Source organism: Lagopus leucura, unplaced genomic scaffold (assembly GCF_019238085.1).
Source record: "Lagopus leucura isolate 7727_CA_CO unplaced genomic scaffold, USGS_WTPT01 Super-Scaffold_73, whole genome shotgun sequence".
Taxonomy (NCBI): Eukaryota; Metazoa; Chordata; class Aves; order Galliformes; family Phasianidae; genus Lagopus; species Lagopus leucura.
Window position 1 is genome coordinate 35,160,065 of NW_024962252.1, and position 25,357 is coordinate 35,185,421.

The 25,357-nt window shown below is 38.9% G+C and overlaps 1 protein-coding gene across 1 annotated transcript in view; it reads left to right on the top strand.

Annotated features, from left to right (window-relative positions):
- The window catches only part of LIN28B (lin-28 homolog B), a 76,324-nt gene that overhangs the window by 16,383 nt on the left and 34,584 nt on the right, over window positions 1-25,357 (top strand). The window contains exon 3 of the mRNA XM_042891503.1: window positions 22,657-22,841. Coding sequence (XP_042747437.1) covers window positions 22,657-22,841 — 185 coding nt within the window. The remainder of the gene's footprint in view (window positions 1-22,656; window positions 22,842-25,357) is intronic.

Genomic DNA, 25,357 nt, shown 5'->3' on the forward strand with positions numbered 1-25,357 from the left:
ATGAAGCAATCTTCATTAGTGTGGGTCTCAGGATGCTGTTTTTTTCCATCCGTGTTCATGAGTTGTGTAAAGTTGTTTTGCAGGTTCTCCAATTGTAGTTTGTGATACGTTAGTATGACAGAAAAATCCTTTTTAGTTTATGTTTGAAAAATTTTAAAAATGTATTTTCTGGCTTTGAGTAGTGTGCAGTGATTCACTGCTTTGGGGTAGAATCTCCTGTGGAATGAGTTTGATGTAATTCCATTGATTACAATAAAACTGTGTCATTTGCTACTTCCTCCCCAGCCAACTCTCTGTAATCTCATCTGTTCCTTCTGATAACATTTTTGTTTGCAATTTTTTTAGATTCACATGTTACCAAGGAAGTTTGTGCTGACAGATCTCTAGGCTCCTTTTGGTTGTTTCAAAATACACTCGTGCAGGGATTAAAGGTTGCTTTACTTGTATGGTTGGATTCAAATAGGTGACGTGCTTTGTGAAAGTGTTTATCAAGCAGAGGTATTTCATGCTTCAGATACAGATAATTTTGCCTTAGGTTTTCTGTAGTTTTGATCAATTCATGTATGGTGCAGATTTTCAGTTAAACATAGGCTTGTTTTACAAAATGCAAGGACGTTTTTACTATAACTGGATAACTGGTTAACTGGAATATTTAGGTAACATTACATTTAGAGTTGGCAACTTGTTTTAATCTTTCTTTGTAACTTTTTTTTTTTTTTTTTAATGCTGATTTTGAACATTGCTTTTACAATCCGCAAAGTGATGGAAAAGCTTTTCAAAAATCACAAATCTCTGGAAGTGCATTGTCACTCCATTTGCTGGTGCTTTAATGACATTTTGGTTGATACACATCCAGGGTTTTTTTCATTCCCATTTTTGTGAGCCCCAGAAATATGCTGCAAGTTTGTTTGTAAATAAATTAAGCCTCTCTATTAATTTTGAGGGAAAAAAATAGTGGCTGAAGATATAATACTGTTTTAGGGTTGGTTTTTGTTTGTTTTGTTTTTTGTTGGTTTGGTTTTTATTTCATTTGGGATTGGTTTGTTGTGGTTTTGGTGAGTTTCTGGTTTTTGATTGTTTAGGTTTTGGCTTGATTTCTGTTTTGATTATTTTTAAATGCATTTCTCCCCTTGGACAAAACCTGTGTGTGTTTTTAACCATGCAATTTCATTATTCCCTTAAACCATCTCACTGTAGACCTACGCTAGAAGCAGCAATCCCACCCTTTCCTTTTCCACATGCTCACACTCTTGTGTCAATTCCAGTGCCCTGTTCAGCTGCAGGAGGAATTAGAACCCATTGCTTTTTGACTTGAAAAAGAGTCATTCAGTTTGCATGTTTAAATTTAATTTGTATCAGCAAGCTCCTAGGATTTTCCTTTGTTATACAAAGACTTGAGGACAGCAGTGGATGTACGCAGCTTGAAAGAATGCCAAATGCTACTGTTCCACTTGTTTTCGGGGCAGTGGCAGAGTACAGCTTTCAAGGCAAAATTATATGGGAGGACTTGTTTATGTGAACTTTGTTTTGTTCTAGTGGTAAAACTCACTAAGCTAGGTAAAAATGGCGATTCTTCTGAATCATGTTTTGTACAAAAGAGTTCCCTTAGTGACCGCTGGAAGAGTTGGAGGAATTAAAGTCTTGGGAGAAGACCAAGGGCTGAGCAAGTCTGCTCGTGGAGGGATCTTGCAGAACCTCTGCCCTTCTGGTGGCTCCTTAAAAGGAGGCACTTGCAGTCATGCCCTGCAAACAGTAGGAATGTCTATTTCTGTAAATTTTTTTTAATAGAAGTATTTGTGATTGAGTTTCCTTTTGCCGTGGGCAACATCCAACTTGTGAATGCCTGCTCTCATATAACTAGCAGACACAACTAAACTGTTTCCCTTGACTGTTTATGTTGTTTGCATAATATTAGAGCCAGGCTCAAGTTAAATTCCCTTATTCTACATGCTTTAAACTGTCCTTTTAAACAACCAGCACCATGTTAAACAAGCCATCGTCAGCTTCCTTCCTGATGTCTAAGCTCTGAAGTGACCTATATGAAATGAAGTGTTTTTAAAGAACTACTTCTTAGGCACAGGTACATGTTTGCCAGTAATGGTATTTGTGTAGTGCTGCACAGCAGTGTTTCTCTGTGCCATACCTACAAGGTTACGTCTCTTTCACTACACCGCACTTGGCTGACTATCAGGATGCTGAACCGAGTTGTGTGCAGGTGTGCCTTGTGCAGCAGGTTGCAGGGTGGACTCTTAAACTGTGAGAGTAGGTAGGACTGGCTTCTGCCTATGTGATTCAAGCTACTGTATAAAAAGCACTGCATGTATGTTAAAGGAGCTGTTAGCTGTTATTTCTCAGCGTTGTCTGTGCCGTGCCACCAAGTCAGCAGGGGCAGCCACTGCCTGTCTGGCAGCAAACAACCTCCTAAGCCTGGCAGGGAATGCACAGCCACTGGCAGTGGAGGGAATAAGAGATTTGGCAGCTCTTTGCCCCATTGCTGACCACTGGGGAAACAGCTGAGTGTGGCTGGTTTTAATTGATAAAGAGGATGCCCTGCAATGTTGGGGAGTGCTTGTCATGCACAGGTGGACCACTGCTGCTGAGTGGATCCTTTAAGTACAACTCTATGTTAATAGCATTTGATCAGAGCCTTACTCATGAAATGGTCTTTCATGTATAAAATTATCTATGGGTTCAGTGTGTAACTACTCTTCCTGTAGGTGCAGCTAGGTATTTATTTTAGAAGGAAAAATTGGCATAAGCCATTAAAAAAAAAAATGCGTTCAAGCTACAACTTGTAATTATGAGGAAATTGTTAACCTTTTCAGTAACATTTGGTTATGGCATAGGATATGGGTTGATTAAAGTCACTTGGAACTTTCTGTTGCAAACAGCAATTTGTGTGCATTGTGCACTGATGTTAAGTACCCACTCCAGGTGGATCACAGCTGTGAACAGTTACCTTAATGCAGGACTAACCAAGAGAGGTAGTGCTGTTTCTGCCATACAGATAAGATGGAGGGGTATGTCAATGTTGAGTCTGTTATAGCAAATTGAATTACTTGGCACATTATTCAAGCAAAGACTGAGTTAAGTGAGCAAAATACAATTTATCTTTATTTGTTCTTCAGATTGTTATTGATTTCCAAATTTCGGGTAGTTAGAGTAAGTAACCACAGTGACATCAGCTGTACACGATTTATCCTGTTTTCATTTACTGGGGGAGGATGCAGTGAAACAGATGAAAAACTTAATGCAAGAAAGCAGCTGTTTATAAATGTATTTTTAATGGAAGTGTTAACTGTGAAAGCCATGTTACATGTAACACTGACTATAAAATGTAAATTTAGTTTTGATTTGAGGGTATTTGTATAGCATAGACATTACCTTATTGTTCCAAATGATTCAATATTTACCTTTTCTCAGCAAAAAAATGTATGAATCTCTAATTTTACAAGGAAGAAACTTCATAAATTATTTTGTCTCCATCAGCTTAGCAATTGTGGGGCAGCATTTTATGATGAATTCCTCATTTATTTATTCTTACTTGATAAGCGCTCCTGGAAACGTTGTGTTGGTGAGAGAAGGCTTATTTTCCTCACCACCTATTTTAAAATTCTTGAGAGTGATAAGGAAACCTTACCTCAGTTAGAGCTGTGCAAAGTGCTTGCTGTGCTGTAGGCATTTTTGCAGGCTTTCCTTCATCTTCTGATGGTGCCCCTCCTCCATTTTGTTTTTGTTTTCCACTACTTTTCTGGTTGTGCTCTCTCTTGACCCCTCTGTGTGAGCTTGCAGCCACACAGGACACTGGCAGGATCAGAGAACACCACTGTTGAACTAAAGAGTGAATGCACAGTCAGGAAAGGGGCTGCCAAGGTAGCAGGAAAGTGAGAGTCTCTTATTTATCCTTAAAATGACATCCTTAAAATGAAATCTAAAACGTGCTTTTAAGCTAGGGCTTGAGGTTTTGTACAGATTATCACAGTTTTAGTACTGAATGATAGCAAGGCTATTTGTAAAAGATCACCAAGTAGTTTATCTGTTCAGTGTCTTTGTTGTTTTTTTTTTTTTTTTTTGTAACATCTTTTGTGGTTTATTACTGCAATCCAGAAAAAAATAATAATAATAGTTAAAAGCAATCTGTCTGAAAAGGTAACCAGGCTCTAAATTGAATGATTATTTCATTTCCAATTCTGAATTTTCTACAGCTTTCCAGCAATTAAAATAAACTCTTGAAAAACATGACACCAATTTAGATACTAATCATTCCTTTCAAATAAATGCCTTTTATATTATCTGTTCCTGATGAGAACAAATGCCTTATTTGTCCTTTTCTGGTCTGTACCTAAACTCGCTTTTTCATCCACAATTTGAAGTCAATTTAGTGTCTTGTAATAATGGCATTTAAAAACTGTCATACTTAACCTATTTCTTGGCATCAGTAATTTGGGCTCTGCATTCTGTAGAATAGTGCATTCACTTAGAAATATCTTCTTATATCCTTTTTGTGGTAAAGTGTATTTACACCTTGCCATCTGAGAAGACGAGCAAGCTGTTTCAAGTTGTTTTAGAGAGTTTCTTCAGCTGAACAGGAGAAATGTACATTTTTCTCGTCCTTGAATCTCTGAAGTCACATTCATCTTTTGTCTGACTTTCATCTTCCCTTTGATAGGATTTTAGAACGACCATTTGTTAACCATGTCAGCTACCTGAATGCCAGGGAATGTATTGTGAAGTTAGCATTGAATTTCCATCTTTATCGGTCATGAGTTTCCTGGTACAGTGCGAGGAGGCATTCACAAATTTTGTGAAGCAGGCATGGTATCTGTTCTTAGAATCAATCTCTTGAATACTGTGTTGCAATGACTTATAAGTAAGCTTTCAATAGGAAATAAATATATTGCATTAGTTTGCTATTTTCTGTATGTGTCAGTCTGCTTTTTACAAGTCTTGACTGTGGATTCAGTTTCTTGGTAACTGCTTGTGGATTATGTTTAAAAAGCTATGCAGATATTTCTGAGATCCAGAGGCAAGACGGGATTGTTGCTGAGCTGCGCTCACAGACGCTGGGGCACAAAAGGGCACAGGTTCTTGCTTAAATTAAGGCATGGATGATCTGAATGTAGTTGCTGCAAGCAGCTGGCTGATTTATAGCAGAAAGTCTTCCTTGTTTACCAAATCAGTGATGTTCTGCAGGCATCAAAACTGCATCTAGCATAAAGAAAGCAGGAACAAGCTGAGACAGCGGCATTTCAGCCTCCGTGCTCTGTGAAGAGTAACATGGTATTTCTTACCAGTTTTTCCTCTTTACTGTATAAGGCACACCTGGCAGAACAGCAGGTGCTCAGCATCGTTCTGGTCAGGAGTCTGAGCACAGCCAAGCTGCCTGGTGGGGAGAGATGGGGAGGGATGGAAGGTCATCAGACAGATGCTGGGTGATGTTGTGCCACTTTGCTTCAGAGCCAGAGAATGACCTCGCTAGGTGCAAATGTGACTGTCAGCAGATGTAGTCAGGAGCTTGGGATAAGGGTATTTTCATTTAATTCATTTATTCCTTACCTTTCTAATTAATAATAGAAGATTGCAGAGATAGCCTGTGGATATTCTTCTTTCCTTTCCAAAAGGATTAGGTAACAGTAAATTATAAACAATATGGAGTCCTAGAGTGGGTGGGTGGGTAAACCCATGCAGGGTTTAGTTTGTACTTGTTTAAGGATAGCTTTGCAATAGGTTTACTCCGTGCAAGTGGGATAGAGGCATTTGGGAAGGTAGTGCCATGCTGCTTTTTGTCAGCTGTGTGGTTTTCAATTGGTTTGAACCACGGGTGAAACTGTCCTGAGTTGCATATTGCTTGGTATGATTGAGTGAAGTACTTATGCAATGTGGGAGGTAACAGCAGTTCACTAAGTACACATGCAAATGCCATGTGTGGATGCACTGACTCATGTTAATGTAATTACCTCATTGTAATTGAGTTAAGTACAATTGATTTAACAGTAGTGAAGATGAGCCCACAGTTACAGTCTTAAATGTGAGTTCATATTTGATCTTCAAGGTTTCTGATATCTGCAGGAGGTTGGAGATTTCCTTTGTAATATAGTAAATGTAAAATGTGCTTAACTTGAGTCATACCCGTGGTCCAAGTGGAACTTACTCAGGACGGTGATTTTTCTTTGTGTATGTTTTCAAAATCCTGGGTGAGCTATAGGTAATACATGTTTTGCAGTGGGAGAAATCGGCACGTTGTGTGTACAGCACTGCTCTGTCTGCAGGCTGAGTTTGGATACTGATTAGTATCTGTGTGGGTTTTTTTGGGGGGTGGGGGGAGTGAAATCTGTTGGCAGTAATTTTTAAGACCCGTGGTTCAGTGCTCAGTAATTGTGATGTTTTTCTCAGAAATATTTTTCATTCCTGCTTTATATTTGTTTTTTAGCTACTGTGAAGCTCAGCTCTTTACTGAGACTTATGCTAATGGTAGTTACCATCTCTCATTCAGTATGCTAGCATTTGCTAATCCATGATGTTAAGTTAAGGCAGTGGGTTTGTCAATGGCAGTGTGAAGGTGATAGGAGGAAGGGACAGAAAAGAATGAGCATTATGATTCATCTGCTGTTGAGTAATGAAGCTAGGACATTGTATCAGATGTGAATTGTATGGAATTGGTATATTAATACAAACATTTATTCTCCAGTGAAATGTGTTTTTACTTTGAAAATCTCATCTAGAGAAGTCTGTGCTTCTCTTCATAATTATTGACAGAAGGATTTTGTTAGAAATTCCAGATTTTCTGTGAACTGTTCAGCCCTTTCCTTTTGAATTCTTAACATAGTTTATGACTGTTTTAATGAAACAGCCCACAAAGAAAAGCATTTTAAAATTGTCTTTATTTATTAAACTTTGTCTGTCCTTTAAAGGTTCAGGTGACTGGTACTCTGAAGTTATGATGTGACATTAGAGTTTAGCCTGTTTAGGAGAGCTGCCGCAGAAGGAACAGTCTTTAGTCTTTTTGCACTGGCCCAGACTCTCATGAGACAGGCAAGCTGTACCTGTTTAAAAGTGTTATTTGTAGAGCTAATTTTGTATGGTGTAGCTGCTTAAACTGATGATGACTCAGGTGAATGCTGGAATTGGTACACAGGAATTGCATCTGGAGCTGGGAAGAGCAAAATGGAGTGACTCCCTTTTACTGAGAACTTAATTATTTAAATTAAAAATGACTTTAATAAGTTTACATGAATAATTCTAATATTTTACTTTTACTGTCAGTATAGAAATAGTTTCTGAAACTAGGTTGCCTGTATATGTCTGCAGAGATATCCATATCCCTGTCATTGTCCATGTGTAATCCTAGAAATTTCATAAGATTCAAGCTACTGTATAAAAGCCAAGCATTTTTGTTTCATGAGCAGCTAGTTTGTAATTTTTACTTCTGTTTTTAAAAATCAGAACATCATATTTAACCAAAAAACTTCTGTGAGGACCTTCTTGTAATGGAGCAAAAGCCAATAGCATCCAAGTGTTAGAAGCATCTGTGAGTAGAACATGTTACAGTGTAAAAGGTAACTATATAAGGTACTATAAATCTAAACACGTTATTAATCGTATTTCAATTTCTTTATTAGAAATTCTTGTCAAGCACTGATGTTGAAGCATGTTAAAGAAGCTAAAAATATGCCTGATAATTAGAATACGACTGAGTCAGAAGGTTTTCAAGATTTGGGGGCAGGCTGTATCAGGAGCTGCGCAGCGCTACCATCTGAGGCAGAAAAAGTACATGGAACAGATGTAGCAAATGTTCATATTCATGCCAGGTTTTTAATGCGGTAGTAGGTAAAGTCTTTCAGATCTCAGAGGAGCATCGCTGATGGCCATCTCTCTAGTAGTAATAGTGTCAACTCTGAGATGTGGTGAATGAATCTCCCTTTGGCTCAGCGGGGGTTTGGAGAGCTACTGGAGTGCATAGTTAGTGCCGTGCCCTTTTCACCGAGCAACAAATGACTGCTGCTGGTTTTGACTCTGAATGTGATAGACCTTCATTCCGTGTGGTGTCACTGAAGGAGCGATGGTAGATCAGCTAAATACATGGAAGAAGGAGGCAGCAAATCACAGGCAAAGCTGTGAACTCTGTGAAGCAGCTCTGCCTGCACAGGCAGCGTTCATGGAGCTGGGTCTTCCAGTTCTGGAAAACAAGATATCTGGAGATTTTTGACTAAGGACAGACCTTAATAAATACTGCGGTGCAGTTCTAACAGCACAAATCAGTCCTCATTTTTACTGTCTAGGCAAGCTTTTCAGTCAGTTTAGATTATGTTAATTAAGGCTGAAAATAACACTACTTGGCAGTGCATCGGTATCTATTTGGTAGTTTATTGTTCAACTCTTCTAAATCCACACTTGAACTGAAAACATGAATGCTTTAGTCATATTCATTCTTGCTTATTCAGCTGTTCTAGTTTCAGTGACTTAGAGGAGAGGGAAGCATGGGGTGTGGAGAGTCATGCATCCTGCAGCCCTGTGTCTGTGGCTACGGTGCCTCTTTGTGCATTTTGGTGTCCTGTCTGCCAGGAGCTCTTCTCAGAAAACTCTTTCAAGTTTCTCATTGTTAGCTTCAGGGACTTGATCCTATGGAAAGAAAATCTGAGTAGTTAATCAAGCTAATTTGTGTTAACTTTAAAAATCCTAACTTTCTTATTTTCTTATTAACTTGTCTTAAAATTTGTTACCTCAAAAATATCTTACCGGTCTACAGAACAGTCATTTGTGCACCTGATTAATCTGAAGGTGTTTCTTGGATGAAATATTCCTGTGTCCATAAAACAAAGCCAGCCATAAGAAGTCCCGCAAGGTATATGAGCTGCAAAAATTTCACAAGTGACCAGCCATGAATGTGAGCTTATGTTTTCCTTTTTTTCTTAACGATTATTCCCACGACTTAATGGTCATTTCTAAGTGATCTGGGGGATACAGAAGTACTATGTAACTATAAGGAGAGAAGCTGTTTTGTTGATTTTTTTCTTAAGAGCCACCGTGAGGCCACCATCCAGTTGTAGTGCTGCACAACAGCCAGCTGTTTGTGCATGGTGAGCAGCTCCTGTAGTCTCATGTGTGCACCTCTGTAGTCATGGTGTTCACTGACGCTAAAAGTGGAGGTGTGGAAGTGTGGTTGTCTTCTCCAAGCTGCATTGCTGTGACTGGCTTCTGGGATTAGTGCAGTTCTTTAGGGGTACAGCCATTAATAGTGTATTTTTTGATTGTTCAGAATGCCAAATAGATTTACCGGGTTACATTTGTGAACAAAAATGCAAAGACTCTACCACAGAGTATTTTCTTAGGTGGTGTTTGTATGATTAGAGATGTATTTTGTTATCCAAAATGGGTGGAACTTTTTTTTTTCCAGAGGAGATCTTGAGCTAGCTTGGGTATCAATACCTTATTTGTCATTTAGTCAGTGACATTCTCATCTGCTCATCTATGCCTTTAATCCTGCACATGTATTCTAAGAGAAAGCAAGATTCTCTGTTGTTTATGTTCCCTTCTGGCTAAAGCAGATCTGTCTGCTCCCCGGCTCATCTCTGTGCATCAGTGTGCAAGCAGGGCTCTCAGGCCTCATCTCTTGGCAAGAGGAGAATGTGCAATCCACATCTGTATTTTCTCTGTTTTGTTGTATGCAGCCTAGATGACAGCTGATAGATCCCAATCTTCCCCTTTCATATCCATGGCAATCTTCTGAGTCGTGTGGAGACAGTCTTTCCCAGGCAACAAACAGGACCTGAGGAAATGGCCACAAGTTGTACCAGAAGAGGTTTAGATTAGACATAAGGAAGAACTTTTTCTCTCAGGGGGTGGTCAGGCACTGGAATGGCTGCCCAGGGAGGTGGTGGAGTCGCCGTCCCTGGCAGCGTTCAAGAGGCGTCTGGATGAGGAGCTGCGAGATGTGGTTCAGTAGCTTGTGGTAGCAGTGGTGATGGGAGGATGGTTGGACTAGATGGTCTTATAGGTCCTTTCCAACCCTATGATTCTGTGATTCTATAATCTTTGACTGAGTGAGCAAAATGTCACTTCAAGTGAGTGCGGAGATAAAAACTGTGGCTGCTCTGTTCTCATCACAAGCACTTACATTTATCTTCACTAATTTGGCTTTGTAGTGCTTTCAGGGGTTTAACTGAAGGGCAACAATAACAGTTGTCGTTGTTTTTTGCCGGTGGGACTGTCACTTGAGTCCGTAACCGTCTACTTGCTACTACTCAAGGCTGTTAAAAATAATTTTGGGAAGTGTTGTGGTATTTTTGAATGTGCTTATGACAGTGATAACAGATCCTCTGTGTGTGTTGACTCTTAAGCATTTAGCATGTTCCTACTGGAGGTCTTCAGGTTATTTCATGTAGCAGTTTCATCTACTGTCTCCTGAAACCTCACTTAGCAAAAGCTGAATCATTCCCATACATAGCTTTTTTTTTTTTTCCTGGGTTTTACTTCATTGCATCTCCACAGCTATTTGTTGCTAGAACTGAAAATCAGAAACTGCATAAATGGATGCTTACCTGTTCAGATGAATGTATTGCTAGAGTTCGTGTAATCACAGTTTAAGTAATTGCTCAACAGCCTTCCTTCTCCTGGTTCTGTTAGCTTCTTCCCTAGGTAGGCTGTCTTTGGAAATTGCTGGTGAGGGGGCATTTTAAGCCTTTAACTATTTTATTTATTTAATTAATTTATTTATTAAAATTAATTTATTAAAATAATTGTACATGTGTCTGAAGACATTAGTATACAGCAGAGAGGCCCCTTGCCCTGAAAATATTGAAGGTGCTGGGCATGTGCATTCAGTGTAGGTAGGTAGTGCCTGGATGAAAAATGCCCTTGTGGTTTAATACTGCAATGTATCTGCTCTCCAATAGCATAATGTGTACAAGAGATCTAGAGCTAGCTTTAAATTGCATGTATATACAAGTGCATATGAATTGTGATAAGGGAAAGCTGAGTTTGTATAGTCAAAAAGAAAAACTGTAGAAGGCTCTGAGATTGAAGTTGCAGTTGAAACTCCAACCCCATTTTATTTATCACAGTTTAATTCATGTTTATCGAATTATGTGATCATCTCCCAGCATCACACATTGTGCTTTGAACCACACATGATTTTATCTTCATGGTCTGACAGTGATAGTAAAAACGGGAATGGTTTTAAACTAAAAAAGGGAAGATTGAAGTTGGATGTTAAGAAGAAATTCTTTACTCATGTGCACTGGTGCAGACTGCCCAGAGAAAGCTGTGTACATCCCATCCCTAGAGGTGTTGAAGGCCAGGTTGGATGGGGCCCTGGGCAACCTGATCTCGTGGTTTGTAGCCCTGCCCATGGCAGGAGATCGTAACTTAATGATCTTTAAGGTCCCTTCCAGTCCAAACCATTCTGTGATTCTGCAATCTTACATGGCTGTCACTGAAAAGTCCAAATAAAGAAATAATACATTGAATTTATTGTTTTCATCCACAATTCAGCTACGTTTCTTGCATGATAGTTACTATCTGATGTCTCTCTGGTTTTAGCCTTTGAAGCTTTCAAACAGTCCAATGAAAAAGGGAGCTTGGAATTTGTTTGCTTCTAGTACTAAAACCAGTCAGGGAGCAGGCAACTTTGATTGGACTCATAAAGGAGTAGTACCGATAGAAACTGTATTATTATTTTTTTCTTTGTCCCTTTATTGTAAGTTAGTTTTTTGGGAGGTTCTGAGCTGTTGATGGAGGGGAGGTACTGCAAAGTCAGTGTCCCTGCCTTGTGATATCTTGGTCTGAAAAGGGATGGTTAGGACAGAAGATGTTTTCATGTTGTTAGTGGAGTAGAATCTGCACTGATGATTGTAGAAAACTGAGTATATTGCACATGGTGTTGGGGCCCTACAAAACACCAGGCTCTAAATAAAGAAGAAGAGGAGGGTCTGCGGCTCAGGTCATGACATTGAAAAGATATTATCAAATAATGGAAGTAGACCATATGTTTGTGTGTGGAAGAATTTCTGTTGTGGAATATTTGCCTTGTAATTACATCAGAACTAGTCACTTGCCTACATTTCATAGCATAGCAAACTCACAAAAGCAAACAGATTCAGAGTTAGAGGCTAATGATTCTGGGTCTCCTCTTCCCTGTAAGTATGTATGAGAGTTGTACTGACAGATTGCAAGAGGAGTTGGCCTTAAGGAATTCCTTCAGATCATTGTACTGCTGCTGGTCTGACCCACTTTCAGGAGGCTTTGTGAAGCATTTATGTTCATTGGCTTAGCTTGGTACAACTGGGGTGTAAATTGACAGATTCAGTATTGGAGTCTAAAGTAGTATTTAAGCAGTCTTGCATTATGTAATCTGAGCAGAAGCACGCATTACTGTTAGTTGATTAACGCGGCATATGCAGACACTCCTATTTCACAATTACTTCCTCACAAAATACAGTTTGGTAGTGATATTATTTTAAAAGTCAAAAATTTTAGGTGTTCCTGAGTACCACAGTACCTCTGGTAATAAGGTTTATCCTTGGCAGTAAAAATCTTATCTTCTCCAATAAAGGACTCTTTAATTTCTTCCATTTGCTTTGGACAGGTTTTACCTTAAATGCTGTTTTCCCATTTGTATGGCGGCAAATTCAGAGGTGCTTCATTGAAACCTGGGAAGAGTTCTTTGTTAAGAAACAAATGAAAATCAAACTGGTTGTGCTTTGGTAACAAAATGTCTTCCTCCAAGAACCAGCAACTTCCATTAGCTTTTAAAATGCAACTATTTGGATAACTATCTCACAGTGAAGTTGTAAATATGCGCCAGAGTAATAAGTTCAAGTTAATTTTCCAATCATCAACATTATCTCCTTGCATTGCTATGTATTTCTAAAAGTAATTTAACTTGAAATCACCCCCTCATTTCCTGTTAGGTCCAGACCGTTAGACATTTATTACTGGTTTTCATTTCTCCCTAGTTCTTTAAGTATGATGTGCTTAGATGATCTTCCACTCTCTCTTCTGCAAAGAAAGTGTTGAAGGTTTGAAGTATAAAATAACCAGATGCTCGTTCTTCTTCAAAGACAACTGTTGTTTTATGCAGGTATTGATTAGGTCCTTCAGATACTTCTGACTTTTTTTATTACCTCTCTGCTTTATGAGCAATTACTTTCTTGCCCCACGTTTCGTCATTTCTGCATGCATTAGGTTTTGGTGGTGAGTTTGACTTTTGGTAAATAAATATTCTAAGCAGTATTTTACTTTTGTTTCACTTGAGTATTGACATTTTAATTGAATTTAAAAAAGAAATAGCAAAAGTAGATTCGGAGTTCCAAATGATTTAGCAATCCATGTATTTGCTGGTGATAAGCCATGCCCGTATGATTTGTGCAGGACCTTGTGCAGTGCAGTGTGAGTCCTCAGCAGGTGTTGAGGACGTCTGTACTATAAAAGGAAGAAAAACATTTGCCCAAAAACTCGAGAACAAGTTGAGAGAGGTTCCTTTTTACAAGATAATGGATTTTTATCTCTCGATTGCTTAGGGCATAGTGACTCTCAGTTGGCTGAAGTATCATACGTGCTTGCTTACTTTCTCGCACCCTTTTTCACAATATCTTTCAGGCAGCTTTTTTCTTTCTGAAGAATTAGAAGAGGTTGTTCAAGCATGGAAGGGCTTTACACTAATGCAACTGATGGTGGCTTTCAGAAAGCATCCTCCTTGTTGAGGATATGGATTTTCTGAGGTGAGGATCCACAAGCTTGGTTTCATAAGTCTCTCAGGCTGTACTGTTCAGTTTAGGGCCTGATGGTGGTAGTGTGAGGATATGTAAATGACCAATTAATCTTTGGAAATTTGGTCACTCCTTTCCTCCTCCTACGGACAGGATATGACTGGTTGGTTCTTTGGGCTCCAGTCCGCAGATAGGTGGGACCAGCCAGGGTAAGGGAAGACAAAGGAAAAAAGGAGGTGGTAGCAGAGATGGACTTCTGCTTCTAGGGCCTTAGCTGCACCTGTGCTTTCACAGCCTAGGAAGAGAGACAAATTTGTTCATTAGCTTTGAGAACCAGTAACCTCTGTAACAGTTGGCTGTTGACGATCCAGGGATGGGTTTGAGCTTGAATCTCCAGCCAGGCTGTTGCCCCAGCTCACTCCTTGTAAGCTTCACCTCTTATCTTATGATAGGGCCCAGTCCTTCCATTGCCTTATGCTCTGCCTCTTGACCACTTCAAGGTCTTGAGATCCAGCAGGATCCAGCCACATGCATCTTGTTCAGCTCCATCCTTTCCCACTTCTCCAATCCTACCCAACATACTGTTCCCAAATAAGATCCATTCTGTCCATGGTATGTTTGGCTTGTAACCAGTTTAACCTGCCAGCATCGCCCCTGTACTGTCTACCCACAAGCTGCTTTTCCTTGGTAGTTGGTAGTTAGCTGTTACACCACGCTTCAGAAAGAAGGAGACAAATGATGAAGTTTGGTATGTTGTGTGAGAACGTGGTGAGCTGAACTGTCTCTGTACTAACACGTTAAGTCATTTGTAACAAACGCCTGCTTTCATGTGTCAGTCTGTGGCTACTGTAATTGCCAATTGTGAAACACAGTCTTCTCACATAAAGTTAGGACACAGAAAGGCATTTAAACCTCTTTGCTTTTTCCTGGTGTTATTTTTCAACCTTAGTTGAAATGCAATTTAAAGGTTAAGGACAGCTTCACAGAGATTGAAGTTAAGGGTTTGCAGTGTGAAAATATGGCTCTTTTCCAAGGCACTTCTGTGCAGGAAAAGGGAAAGGTGCATGTAAGGAGATCCTGTTACACTTGAATTAGCACAGCACAGTCTGGGCCTGATTTTTTTTTTTTTTTTAAATTATACGTAGTCTCTTGAGATGATAGGAGGTGGCAAGGAAGTGCTTTATATGGCTTTATATATGGCATAGGGATTGTCATTGCCATGCTAGGAAATGAGTAGAGAAGCACAGGAACGAAGGCTGTAGACAGAGTAGGGCAGGCAGGGAAAATGAGTGTGCTGCAGCTGCTTCTGAAAATATGGTTAATGACACCGAAGAGTGTAGTAAATCTGAAGGAAGTTGTGGTTTAGTTTTTAGGTGAAATAACTGTACCATTGACTTAGTGCTTTCTACAGAAGCAAATTCTCAGCGCGTGGAAAATGCAGCAAAGTATGTGGGTTGTAAATTGCACCTTCCTGTGCTCTTGCAGTTCCATCTATGCTTATGGGACTCTGTGTTGAAATTGGCTGATTTCTAGATCTTTTAGGGGACGACTTTGTTCACACTGTATTTGGTGTATTTTTAACAAGAGTGAATCATAGCCATATTGTGTGCTGTCTCTCACCATTAAACTCCTGGGAGAAGTGACAAAAGGGAGAAAGCTCTGTTAGGTTCACCAGGCAGATTTTGGTCCATTTGTATCCCCCGTAGAAGAAATGAGAGAACCAGACTTAGTGATACTCATGGATTTTCTGGTGTTCCACATGGTTTTTCTTTGTTTTTGGGGTTTTTTTGGTGTTTCAAAGAGTCTTGATGCAGTCCCCTACTCTGAAAGAAAAGGCCCAGGACTTATTGTGGCACGGCCATTCTTCTGGTAATGTGAAAAAAGCTGCAATAACTGCTTGTCTTGACCTCTGCCTGGGTGGTTTGGGTTTCTAACAGAAAAGAGGCTTAAAAAATACTCTGCCCAGAGCCTCCTTCTAATGAAAATTAAGAGGATAATCTGTCTGAGCAATAATATTCATTTGTTCCTAATTGTTGTAGAAAGACCCTCTTGAGTCTCTGCTAAACTGCCTTGCAGCAGATGAGGGTACCTGTAACAGAAAAAGGCAGCTTCTGCTCTGTGAGGTGACAGCAGCCAGGTCAGTGTGGCAGTTAGTGGCAAAGAACCAAAGGGAGCAACCCTGTCCTGGGAGGACTCATGCAGTTCCATAAGATGATATGGCCAGGCAGCAGTGAGGGCAGTGAGATGCATTCAATCATTGAGAGACAATGAGGAAAAAAGGTACTCCTCAGTGGTAGACTTTGGAGGGTATTAAAGCCCCCTAGAATTATTGGTGTGGTTTCAGGGTATCACAGAGGTAATGTAAGTGACATAGTGGTGAGATGCAATCGAAAGAAATAGTGTGCAGTGTGGGGCGGTCTCTCCTTGCCTGCCACAGCTACGCTCTCACACAGCAGCTTCTGCTGAGGTGTGCTGGTGGGTTTTTGGTTCTATGGAGACTTGATTCATCTGAAGCACAGCAAAAGGCCTTACTCAACCAAGAATAGATGAATGGTTTTCTTTCTGGGTCGGTAGTGTGAGGCTGAGGTTGGGGAAGAGGAACTGTCTCTCTGAACCATCTGAACTGTGTCCTAAAACTGTTACCTTGTTGCTGGCATGACTGGTGAAAAAACAAGTAAACTAAGAAGTGAGAAAAGAGACCAGCATCATTTTCATGGTGACAGAGAAGGAAAATTGGGTGAAAGAGGATGGTATGCATTGTAACATGAATGCTCTGAGTAAAGGAAAGGCAATAACTAGTATTAGAAGACTAGTTACATGGGTGCTATGCTGCGACAGAAAATTGTACTTACAATGGTTAGAAAGCAGGGTGAGATTAAGGAGAAGCAAATGAGATGTTTATTATCTAGATTCTTTTTGTGACTATACAAAACTAGAACAGCTGGTGCTGAATGTGTAACCAGATATAGAGGCAGCAGAAACACAGTCCAGTAGCATTTGTGGCCTGAATGCAAATACTGAAAATTATGCAGAAAATTAGCAAAGTTTTGTGAATGAAGTGGTGCTGTGTAAAGAAATAAACAATGCAGTGGAGTATGTTTGATCAGATCACATTGGGAAATAAACATGACTGACCTGCTGTAGATGTCTGTCTAAGGATTTATATACAGAGAACATAGTAATAATATTACAAGAAATACTAGTTGGAATATTATCATTAAAATTTGACTGTATTAGGCCAGGCTGTTATTTAAGCACAGATTATAATTATATTGTTACAATGATGAGATATTTCTGGACATTATATCCTCTAGTTTTCTTCCCAGAACTGTAATTCAGAATAGAAGTCATGTTATTTGCAAAGAATTTATGACATTATAGAAAATTGATTGTTTTAAAAAACATAGACAAGGCATGGACTTGGTTACTTTGGTTTAAATCAGGAGATAAAAAGTCAATAGCTTATTTTTTTTTAAGGCTTAATTTTGTTGAATGAGGAGAACCAGTCTGTGGACTTGGGTAAACTGACCCACTGGAGGCTTAAATGGAGAAGAGGTTCAACTTGAATACCAAGTAATAAAAACAAAGAGAATGTTGAGAAATTACATCTTTCTAACAGAGGATTGAGTGTTTCCTAGCAGGGCTGTTGGTAGTGAAAAGGTAAAGTGAAAGGAAGGAAGAGCAGAGAAGCTAAGAAAGAAATGCAAGACAGAAACAAATTCCAAGTAAATAAGGATGTGAAACTGTGGTGTGCCAGCTGCACTGCTGTACCTGCCTCAGTACCAGTTCGTTCTCTATTCTAAAGTTGCATGAAATTGCTTCCCCTGCCTAGTAACTGTCATCTGTGTGTTGCATAGGTGGCTTTTCACTGACTGACACCTGAAGTGCAAGTCTTTGAGAAATGCCAGAAAATCTTAATAGCTTTATTTTTCAAGTAAAGTTAGAAATATTTTTTGTAATCAAACTGCAAATGAGGTACTGTAGCTAGTAATGTGGGTTGTTTTTGTTTGTTTTGTGGTGGTTGGTTTTGGGTTTTCAGTTGTTTGATGTTTTTGGTTTTCTTTTAACATTAAATACTAAGTTGCACATCCTAATTTCAGTAGCTGCAGTGTCCACTGTGTGCACCCTGGAGCTCATTGAACCATTCTGTGAACAGATTTAGCTCACTGGAAAAACAGAAATCTATCCCCATTTCCTTTTCCTCTTACTCCTCCCCCTCACCTTTTTCTTTTTTTTCCTTTTTTTTTTTTCTTTAACTGAGTTTGTTTCCTGTCAGATTAGTGGGTTAAATTGGCTTATGGGGAGGACTGAGAAGTGCCAGATTTGGTGCAAGATAAGCCTCTAGGAGCAGGAAAAGACCTTTAAGGTCAGCAGGAGCAGGGAGCGGGGAGGGAAGAGTGGCAAGAGGTTAGATTGTTGCATGGATGGACGGCCTTCGGGTTCAGAATAAATGCAGAGCGACTTGCTGCTCTTTGAGAGGCTATTGTTTAACACAGTGGATTTTTTTGTTTGTTTTAGCATTTGGTCTGCAAAAAAATATTATCTTTACGAACATCCTAAAATGAAGTTTGGTGGACACTTGCAGCTGTCCTTTAGCCTGGCTGGGCTTCAGGATGCTATCCCTCGTATCTGGATTTAATTGTGGATAATTTCAGAGGGAAAACCATTTTCTTACTTTGTGAAACCCAGCATACTGGTGGCATCTGGTCATTGTACGGAGCAATCAATCAATCACTAGATAAAAAGAGGCAGAAATGAGAGATACAGAAAATAAATGATCTAAGCAGAATTGCCACCAAATAACTCCCTCCCCCCAAGAATTTAATGCCTGCCCCAGCAGTTGTTTACAGCCCCAGCTAGAAACGGCAGAGAAGTGCTGAGGAGGCACATGCTGGGAACCTGTTCTCTTGACTCCCTGGACATATTAATAAAAAGCAATGCACACTGAATATGAGAGATCAGACCCCTGGAACCAGCCTGAATTCCAAACTTCCTCTCTTTTGTGAAGCTGGGGGAGTGTTGCAAGCACTCCCTGACACTGTCAAAGAAATGCTATTTTTCTCTGGGATGGTCTTGCTAATACAGTTTATATTTGTTTTATTTTGGGATTTGTTTCACACTAAGCAATGCTTTTCAGGAACCTGTGATCGTGGGTTTTTCACTCAATTTTTTTTTTTTTTTTTTTGTAGTTATTACTGTCCCAAAGTCCACAGCTTTTTGGGCGAAGCTGCTGCTTGTAAGGAGATGCATAAGATGTTACACTGTGAGCTAAAATATTAAGAAATAATTGGAAGTCTTTTTTTTTAAAAAAAAAAAAAAAGAAAAGAAAAAAAAATCTTAAATGGCACTGTCAAAAAAAAAAAAAGAAAAAAGACAAATACCAAACTGTCTGAAGCCACTGTATTGACTTCTGGTAAAAATAACAGCAAAGTCTGCAGCAGTTGAAAGAGGGAAAGGGGTAAAAGCATGGTGCTTTTAAGTTTTCTTTCTTCATTGGCAGTGTGCCCATACAACCCCATTCAGGGTTATAGGAATGGTTCACTGACTTGAAATTCTGGCTGCTTTTAATTGTGGGAGTTTTATTTGTTTAAGTAATGTGAGGAAAATACTGAGTTAGGATTCTTCATGTTAAATCATCGACTTTACAGGCATTTTTTGTCCAGCTCTTCATCAGAGTTGAGAAAGACTCTTAAGGGTTTTAAACTTTTTTATTTCCTTATTCTTTTCTGGTTTCCAAATGCCAATTTTTTCAGTTGTTACTGCACCCACAGAGAATCTGTGAGCAGACTGACAGTGTTGTACACATTCCCGTAGTAAATCAAAGTACACCGAATCTATCTGTAGCATTGATAAGCTGTTAAGGTGCATTAAAGGAGGGTGCTGTGCAAGTCATTTGGACTGTGTTGTTTTTTTTTTTTAATTTCTGCTGCTGTAAGAAGTGCTTGGGGAAAAAAGCATTCAGAAAATGCTTAATGGTTTATGAAAGCATGATAATTGTACCATAACTTCAGCTTGTAAAGATACTTTATAAAAACCTCTTCTAGGTATGCTTTATTTGGAAGTAAAAATTCTGTTGTTAGAAGCGAAATGACAAAAAATGGAGACATTTTAGGCTACTAGTAACGTCCTGTCTTAGGTTGTACTTCAAGTGAGTACTTCTTTCTTTTGAAGTAAAGCAGAAGATGCAACATTACGTGCATATCAGATATCAGCCTCTTGGTGTTTATTTTATAAACTGAGACTTGGAAGGGAAAAGGTCTTGCTGTGAACTTACCTGTATGTTCGTTAAGTTGTAATTAAACAAAAAAGCAGTAACATCTGTGCCATATTCTGTATTAGAGAAAAGTTGAGGCTTGTGTTTATCTGCTTGAGGTTCCCTTTGTGATAAGTAGAAGCCTGTTTTGTAATAATGGCCTGATTTTGAAACAGTTAACTGTGTTAACTGTTAAATGCTTTATTTGGGGACAAAATACTTACCTTTTACCAAGATTTCCCTCATGGCTGTTGAGGAGGTATGGGTGGGCCTACAGATGGATTAATGGCACATGCAAAATCTGTTGTTTCAAGCAGTGATGTCATCTTCTGGGCGTGTTCTGAATTTTGGTGTGTCTTCACTGTGGCAGATTCCTTTACTGCTGTGCAGACATTTCAGAATGGAGGGCTTGCCCGAAATAGTGCTGGATGGTTTATTGGTGTAGAACTACTGTCTTCCCTGTCAAGTGTTTGTCTTAACACTTAACCATGCTTAAAACATCTTTGGAAGAGCCACATGTGCTAGAGCTGTGCAATGGATAAACAAAAATAGCCAAAAAATTAGCCTTTCTCTAACCAGTGGAACTGTATTGATACTTTTCACTGCTGGAAAAAAACAAGTAACTGAATCTCTCTGTCAGACTAATGCTAGAAATTTCTTGGTGCATTATGAACAGTTGTTGCTGGGTAGACTTGGCTGGTCAGGTACTTGAGCTCTTTCAAGCAAAGATGCGTGTGTTCTTTGACGTGGTTTTGTTACAAAATAATTGGGAATATTTCTTTTAATTTTTAATTTAGTTTAGCAGTGCTGCAGAAATGCTGTTCTACATTATACTGTGTATGAGTGAGCTCCAGCATATCTGAGTCATAGAGAGTGTGGTTGGAAAGGACCTCTTGAGGTAGTCTAGTCCAACTTTTTGTAGAAGGCAGGACCTTGGGTTAAGTTATTCAGTGCCCTGTAAAGCCAAGTCTTAGCTGTTTCCAGCATGGGGAACTTGACCACTTCTCAGGCTTCCCTGTTTAATTCTTCTTGTACTGAGTGACTTATCCTTATATCAAATTAAATTTCCCTTAACACATTTCAAGCCTGTTGCTTCTTGTCCTGTCTTCAGTTATCCTTGGGAGAAGAACACCTCTTTCTTCTTTTCTGTATGGACTCGGCTTTTGTTCTTGTGCTCTGTTAAAAGTCTGTGAAGATGACGTTGTCAGCCTACAGGGGAAAACATCTAAGCAGCTGCCAGACATAGGATTTAGATGCCAAAACAGAAGTGCATAGTGCTATTTTGTGTGTAAGAGTGTTCCAGTCACTGCACGGGCCAGGCAGTGGTGGCACAGCCATTAGAGGTGACCCATTACCAACTGCTGTATGAAACAGCAGTTAAAAGTTTGTGGGGAATATCCTGCAGTACCTAAGCTGGCTCAAATGCCAGTGTTTGCACAACTGATTCTCTCTCTGGATGTCTACTCGAGATCCACTGAAGATATTGGTCTGTTGTCTGTTGATGTCACTGATGAAGATGCTAAAGAGTATCGGTCCTAGCACTGACCCCCCATGGGACACCATTTATTGCTGGTCTCCATACAGACACTGAGCCATTGACCACCACTCTCTGTACTCGATCCTACAGCCAATAAATTTTGGTGGTAGGTAGGTAGTTGGACTAGATGATCTTAGAAATCTTTTCCAATCTTAATGATTATGTGTATCTATCACGTCAACACATTCTCTGGTTGGACATGAGGGCAGTGGATATGACTTAGTCAAATGTCACTTGGCTCTCTTTAACATGTAATTGAGTGGGACTGTCCCTGTGGTGAAGATTCCCTCTTTAATTGCATGACACAGCCAAGTGAGTGTTAGAGAGCTGATAAGTATCAACCAAGAAATTGCTTTCTTTGCTGTAAAGAGTTCATGAGCAGAAGAATAAAACGTGTTTTGTAACACTTATATATAAAATACAAGAATGCGTTTGGAAATGGACAGAGATTTTGTAAAATATTCTGTAAGCCCAATTGATCTCATTTAATGTATATCTTCTAAAATAAATGGTTAGTACAAGCAGTGTCTATTTCCCAAAAAATAAATCGTCTAACTTAACTTGACAGTCGTTTTTATTTAAGAGTTAAATTCATCACTTTGGTCCTGGGTTACAAATTAACTATTGTATGTAATTCATAGGAATCAATATTAAAATTTTCATTACATTAAAATCAGTGGTGAGCTTCTGTTGATTTCAGTTGATCCAAGATCGTGTTGCTACTATGTAATATCAGACTACATGCTAGTATTTATTTCACTTGTTCTTGTGTTAATGATTTCCTTTTCTGTGAATGAAAATACAGATCTGTACTTCCCATTTCATTTTAAAAGATTTTTCACTTACAGCTGTCCTAGAATTTTTAAGGTTGCAGCACTTCTCTGCCTTCTTAGATCAATAGTATTCAACATAGATGAGGAAAATATTTCAATTTTGTTCATGCTGAAAAGAAGAACACATTGCTTGTTCAGTGTTGAACAGTGTTTTCAGTGTATCCAGGACTAAAATTTGTAGTATTGTCTGCTAGCTCATGCAGAGGAAGCTGTTACTCAACCTGTATATATTTTAGAATAATAGACAGAATAATTTGTCCCGTTGATTATGAATGTAAATATTGTTTTTAAGACAGTGTTAACCAAGAGTGTTTTTCCTATTTGCAGAGCAAGCTTTACATGGAAGGATTTAGAAGCCTAAAAGAAGGAGAACCAGTGGAATTTACTTATAAGAAATCTTCCAAAGGCCTTGAATCAATACGGGTAACAGGCCCTGGTGGGAGCCCCTGTTTAGGAAGTGAAAGACGACCCAAAGGGAAGACAGTACAAAAAAGAAAACCAAAGGGAGATAGGTAAATACCTTACTTTGTTATTTTACCCTTCTTTTTTTCTCTTTTTTTGCAAGTTTTTCTTGAAGTTTGATATTTTCAGTGTTTACTGATTTGTGAAAGGAAGCTCTTCTGTGTAAATGTGCTTTTATATGTAGCATAGTAACTTGATTAAGGCTATTAAGCTGTACCTGTACAACTACATAAATCACTCTCGTTATTGGTTTTTGTTGAGAGGGTTTTATTGAACTAGAAGAAGTCTGCAAATGAATGTAATACTGCTTTGAAAATACTGCAGATGGAGTGTGAAGACAGGTTGATCCGAATACAGGTGAAGTAATGTCATGTTTAGTTGAGAACTGTGCCTGCTAAAGAGACTGTGTGCAGTGACATTTTAAATTGTGCATCAGTAGTTCTATAGAGAAGGGTTGAAACTAATATTGGTGAGGTGTGTATTACTTGGTTAAGTAATTCACATTACTCAGTGAAGAGGGTACCTAACATTTCTGAAAGTCAGAAAGGTTAGTGTCTGAAGTAGTATTTGTAATAATATTTTACAGGTTAATGTTTAATCTGTTTATGTTTAATCCAGAGATGCAGTTATGCAAGTGCAGCAGTCTGACTTCTACTGTTTTACTTTACTCTCTGCATCTGATGGCATGACAAAGTTCTGTAATTCTCTTCACTATGAGGCTACCTGCACTTTATTTCCTAAGGACAGCCTTTCCTCCCAAAAGCACTTCTATTTTACATGACTCTCAGTTTTACCTGAATCTCCTTTTTCCTCATGACGTTGCCATTGCTGAGATTAAGGGAAAAGCACAGCTTGTGAATATGCAGCCCATTCAGAGCATCAACAGCCAAGTTTTCCCTGCAGTAAATGATTTACAGCATGACAGAGAAATGGCTCTCCTCCATTGCAAATTCTGGAACTAAGAATACCTTTTGAAAACTATGGTCACCCAGAAAGGAGGCATTGCCTAACCTCTAGAAAATAGGGATGAAACTATTTACTGGATACAGATGAACACTGCTTGTCCTCACCCTCTGTTCAGAAGGCTTCCTCTTTCTTCTTCTTTTCCTTTTTTCTTTTTTCTTTTTTTCTTCTCATTCTCTTCTTTTTGTTCTCATTTTTTCTTGTTCTCATTTTCTTTTTTTTTTTTCTCATTCTCTTTTTTTTTTTTTTTTTTCAGTTAAGGACTGGAGTCAATATGATAGTTGTCCCTCTATCACTTCCTTTGTGAAATCTGAGGACCATGAACAAAATTTATTGTTGCTGTAACAGATCAGAGTCCATAACCACAACAAGGGTGGACTTTGTAAGCAGGATAAAGCTTCCTATTTGGTTGGTCACCGTTTCTGACCTCTCAGTGTTGTGTTGCATGCAGTGGCTGTGACAAATCTTTTTTTTTTTTCTTTTTTTTTTTTTAAGGTATGCTTCCAGTATTCATAGCATTATTATCATTGTTAATGTATTGTAATGTGGCAACAAACAAAGGCTACAGTCATTGTGCTTTTCTTCTGTTTATTGAATATCTCTGTATGAAGAAAGACAATCATTGCTTCAGAAACCTTAAAGTCTAAATTGACAGGTCATAAATAGACCAGGAAAATTAATATATATTTAAGGAGAGAGGGATTTGAACAAATGTAAATCTCTGTAGTGCACAGGGTAGTCAATGCAGAGGAAGTGATACTTTTAGAATGTAACTCATCCTAGGAAAGCATCTGAAATATATGGGATGAGCCTTGCCTTGTGGTTGTCATGGACTTCAGAACAAGCCTAGCTCCAACACTGTTGATATTTCTTTTGCAAGTCTCTAAAGATAAGTAAGATGAATCCTACTTTTTTCGTTTTTTCAAATCTAAAGCATAGTCAAAATTGGGCAGATATATCTTGGAAAACATTGTTGATGTTCACCATACTATAAAGAAGGAAAAATTCAGATTTACACTGAGTTAATTTGAATATGTGAACATAGGCAAAAGCCCACCTCTACCTTCAAATTCTTACTTTCAAGTGAGTAAGACTCAAAAAAAGCCTGAACTTTGAACTTCCTGAAGTAGTACTGATGTTATCTTTTGATGATGAACAGTGTCTCTCTTGAAGGAACATGATTTTGTTTAAACAGCTAGCCAATGGAAAAGTGCATCTCCAGTATGCATAGTGGAAGATTTCTTATAAGATTTCCATTCTGCTGTGAAAACTGCCTCTGTTTATGAAAGTTATTTCCATGTTCTGGTGTTTGTCTCTTTTCCATACTACCGGTATAACAGCATGAGGGGCCAGCCTCACTGCAGATTTTGAGACTTCTGTTTAAATCGATCCCATGGCTGTTAGTGATAGGGGCAGGATTCAGGGCAGAAGGAAAGAATGGCAAAGGGAAGAGCAAGCAAAACATGAAGGGAGAGGTGAAAAAAGCCGTGGTGCTGAGGTGACCAGATGTTGCTGGTTTGTAGATTTTTGTGGTATTTCCCCAATAGACTTGGTCTCTCAGTAATTTGCTGAATATTGTTGCTGTGGGGACATTGCTTTGATA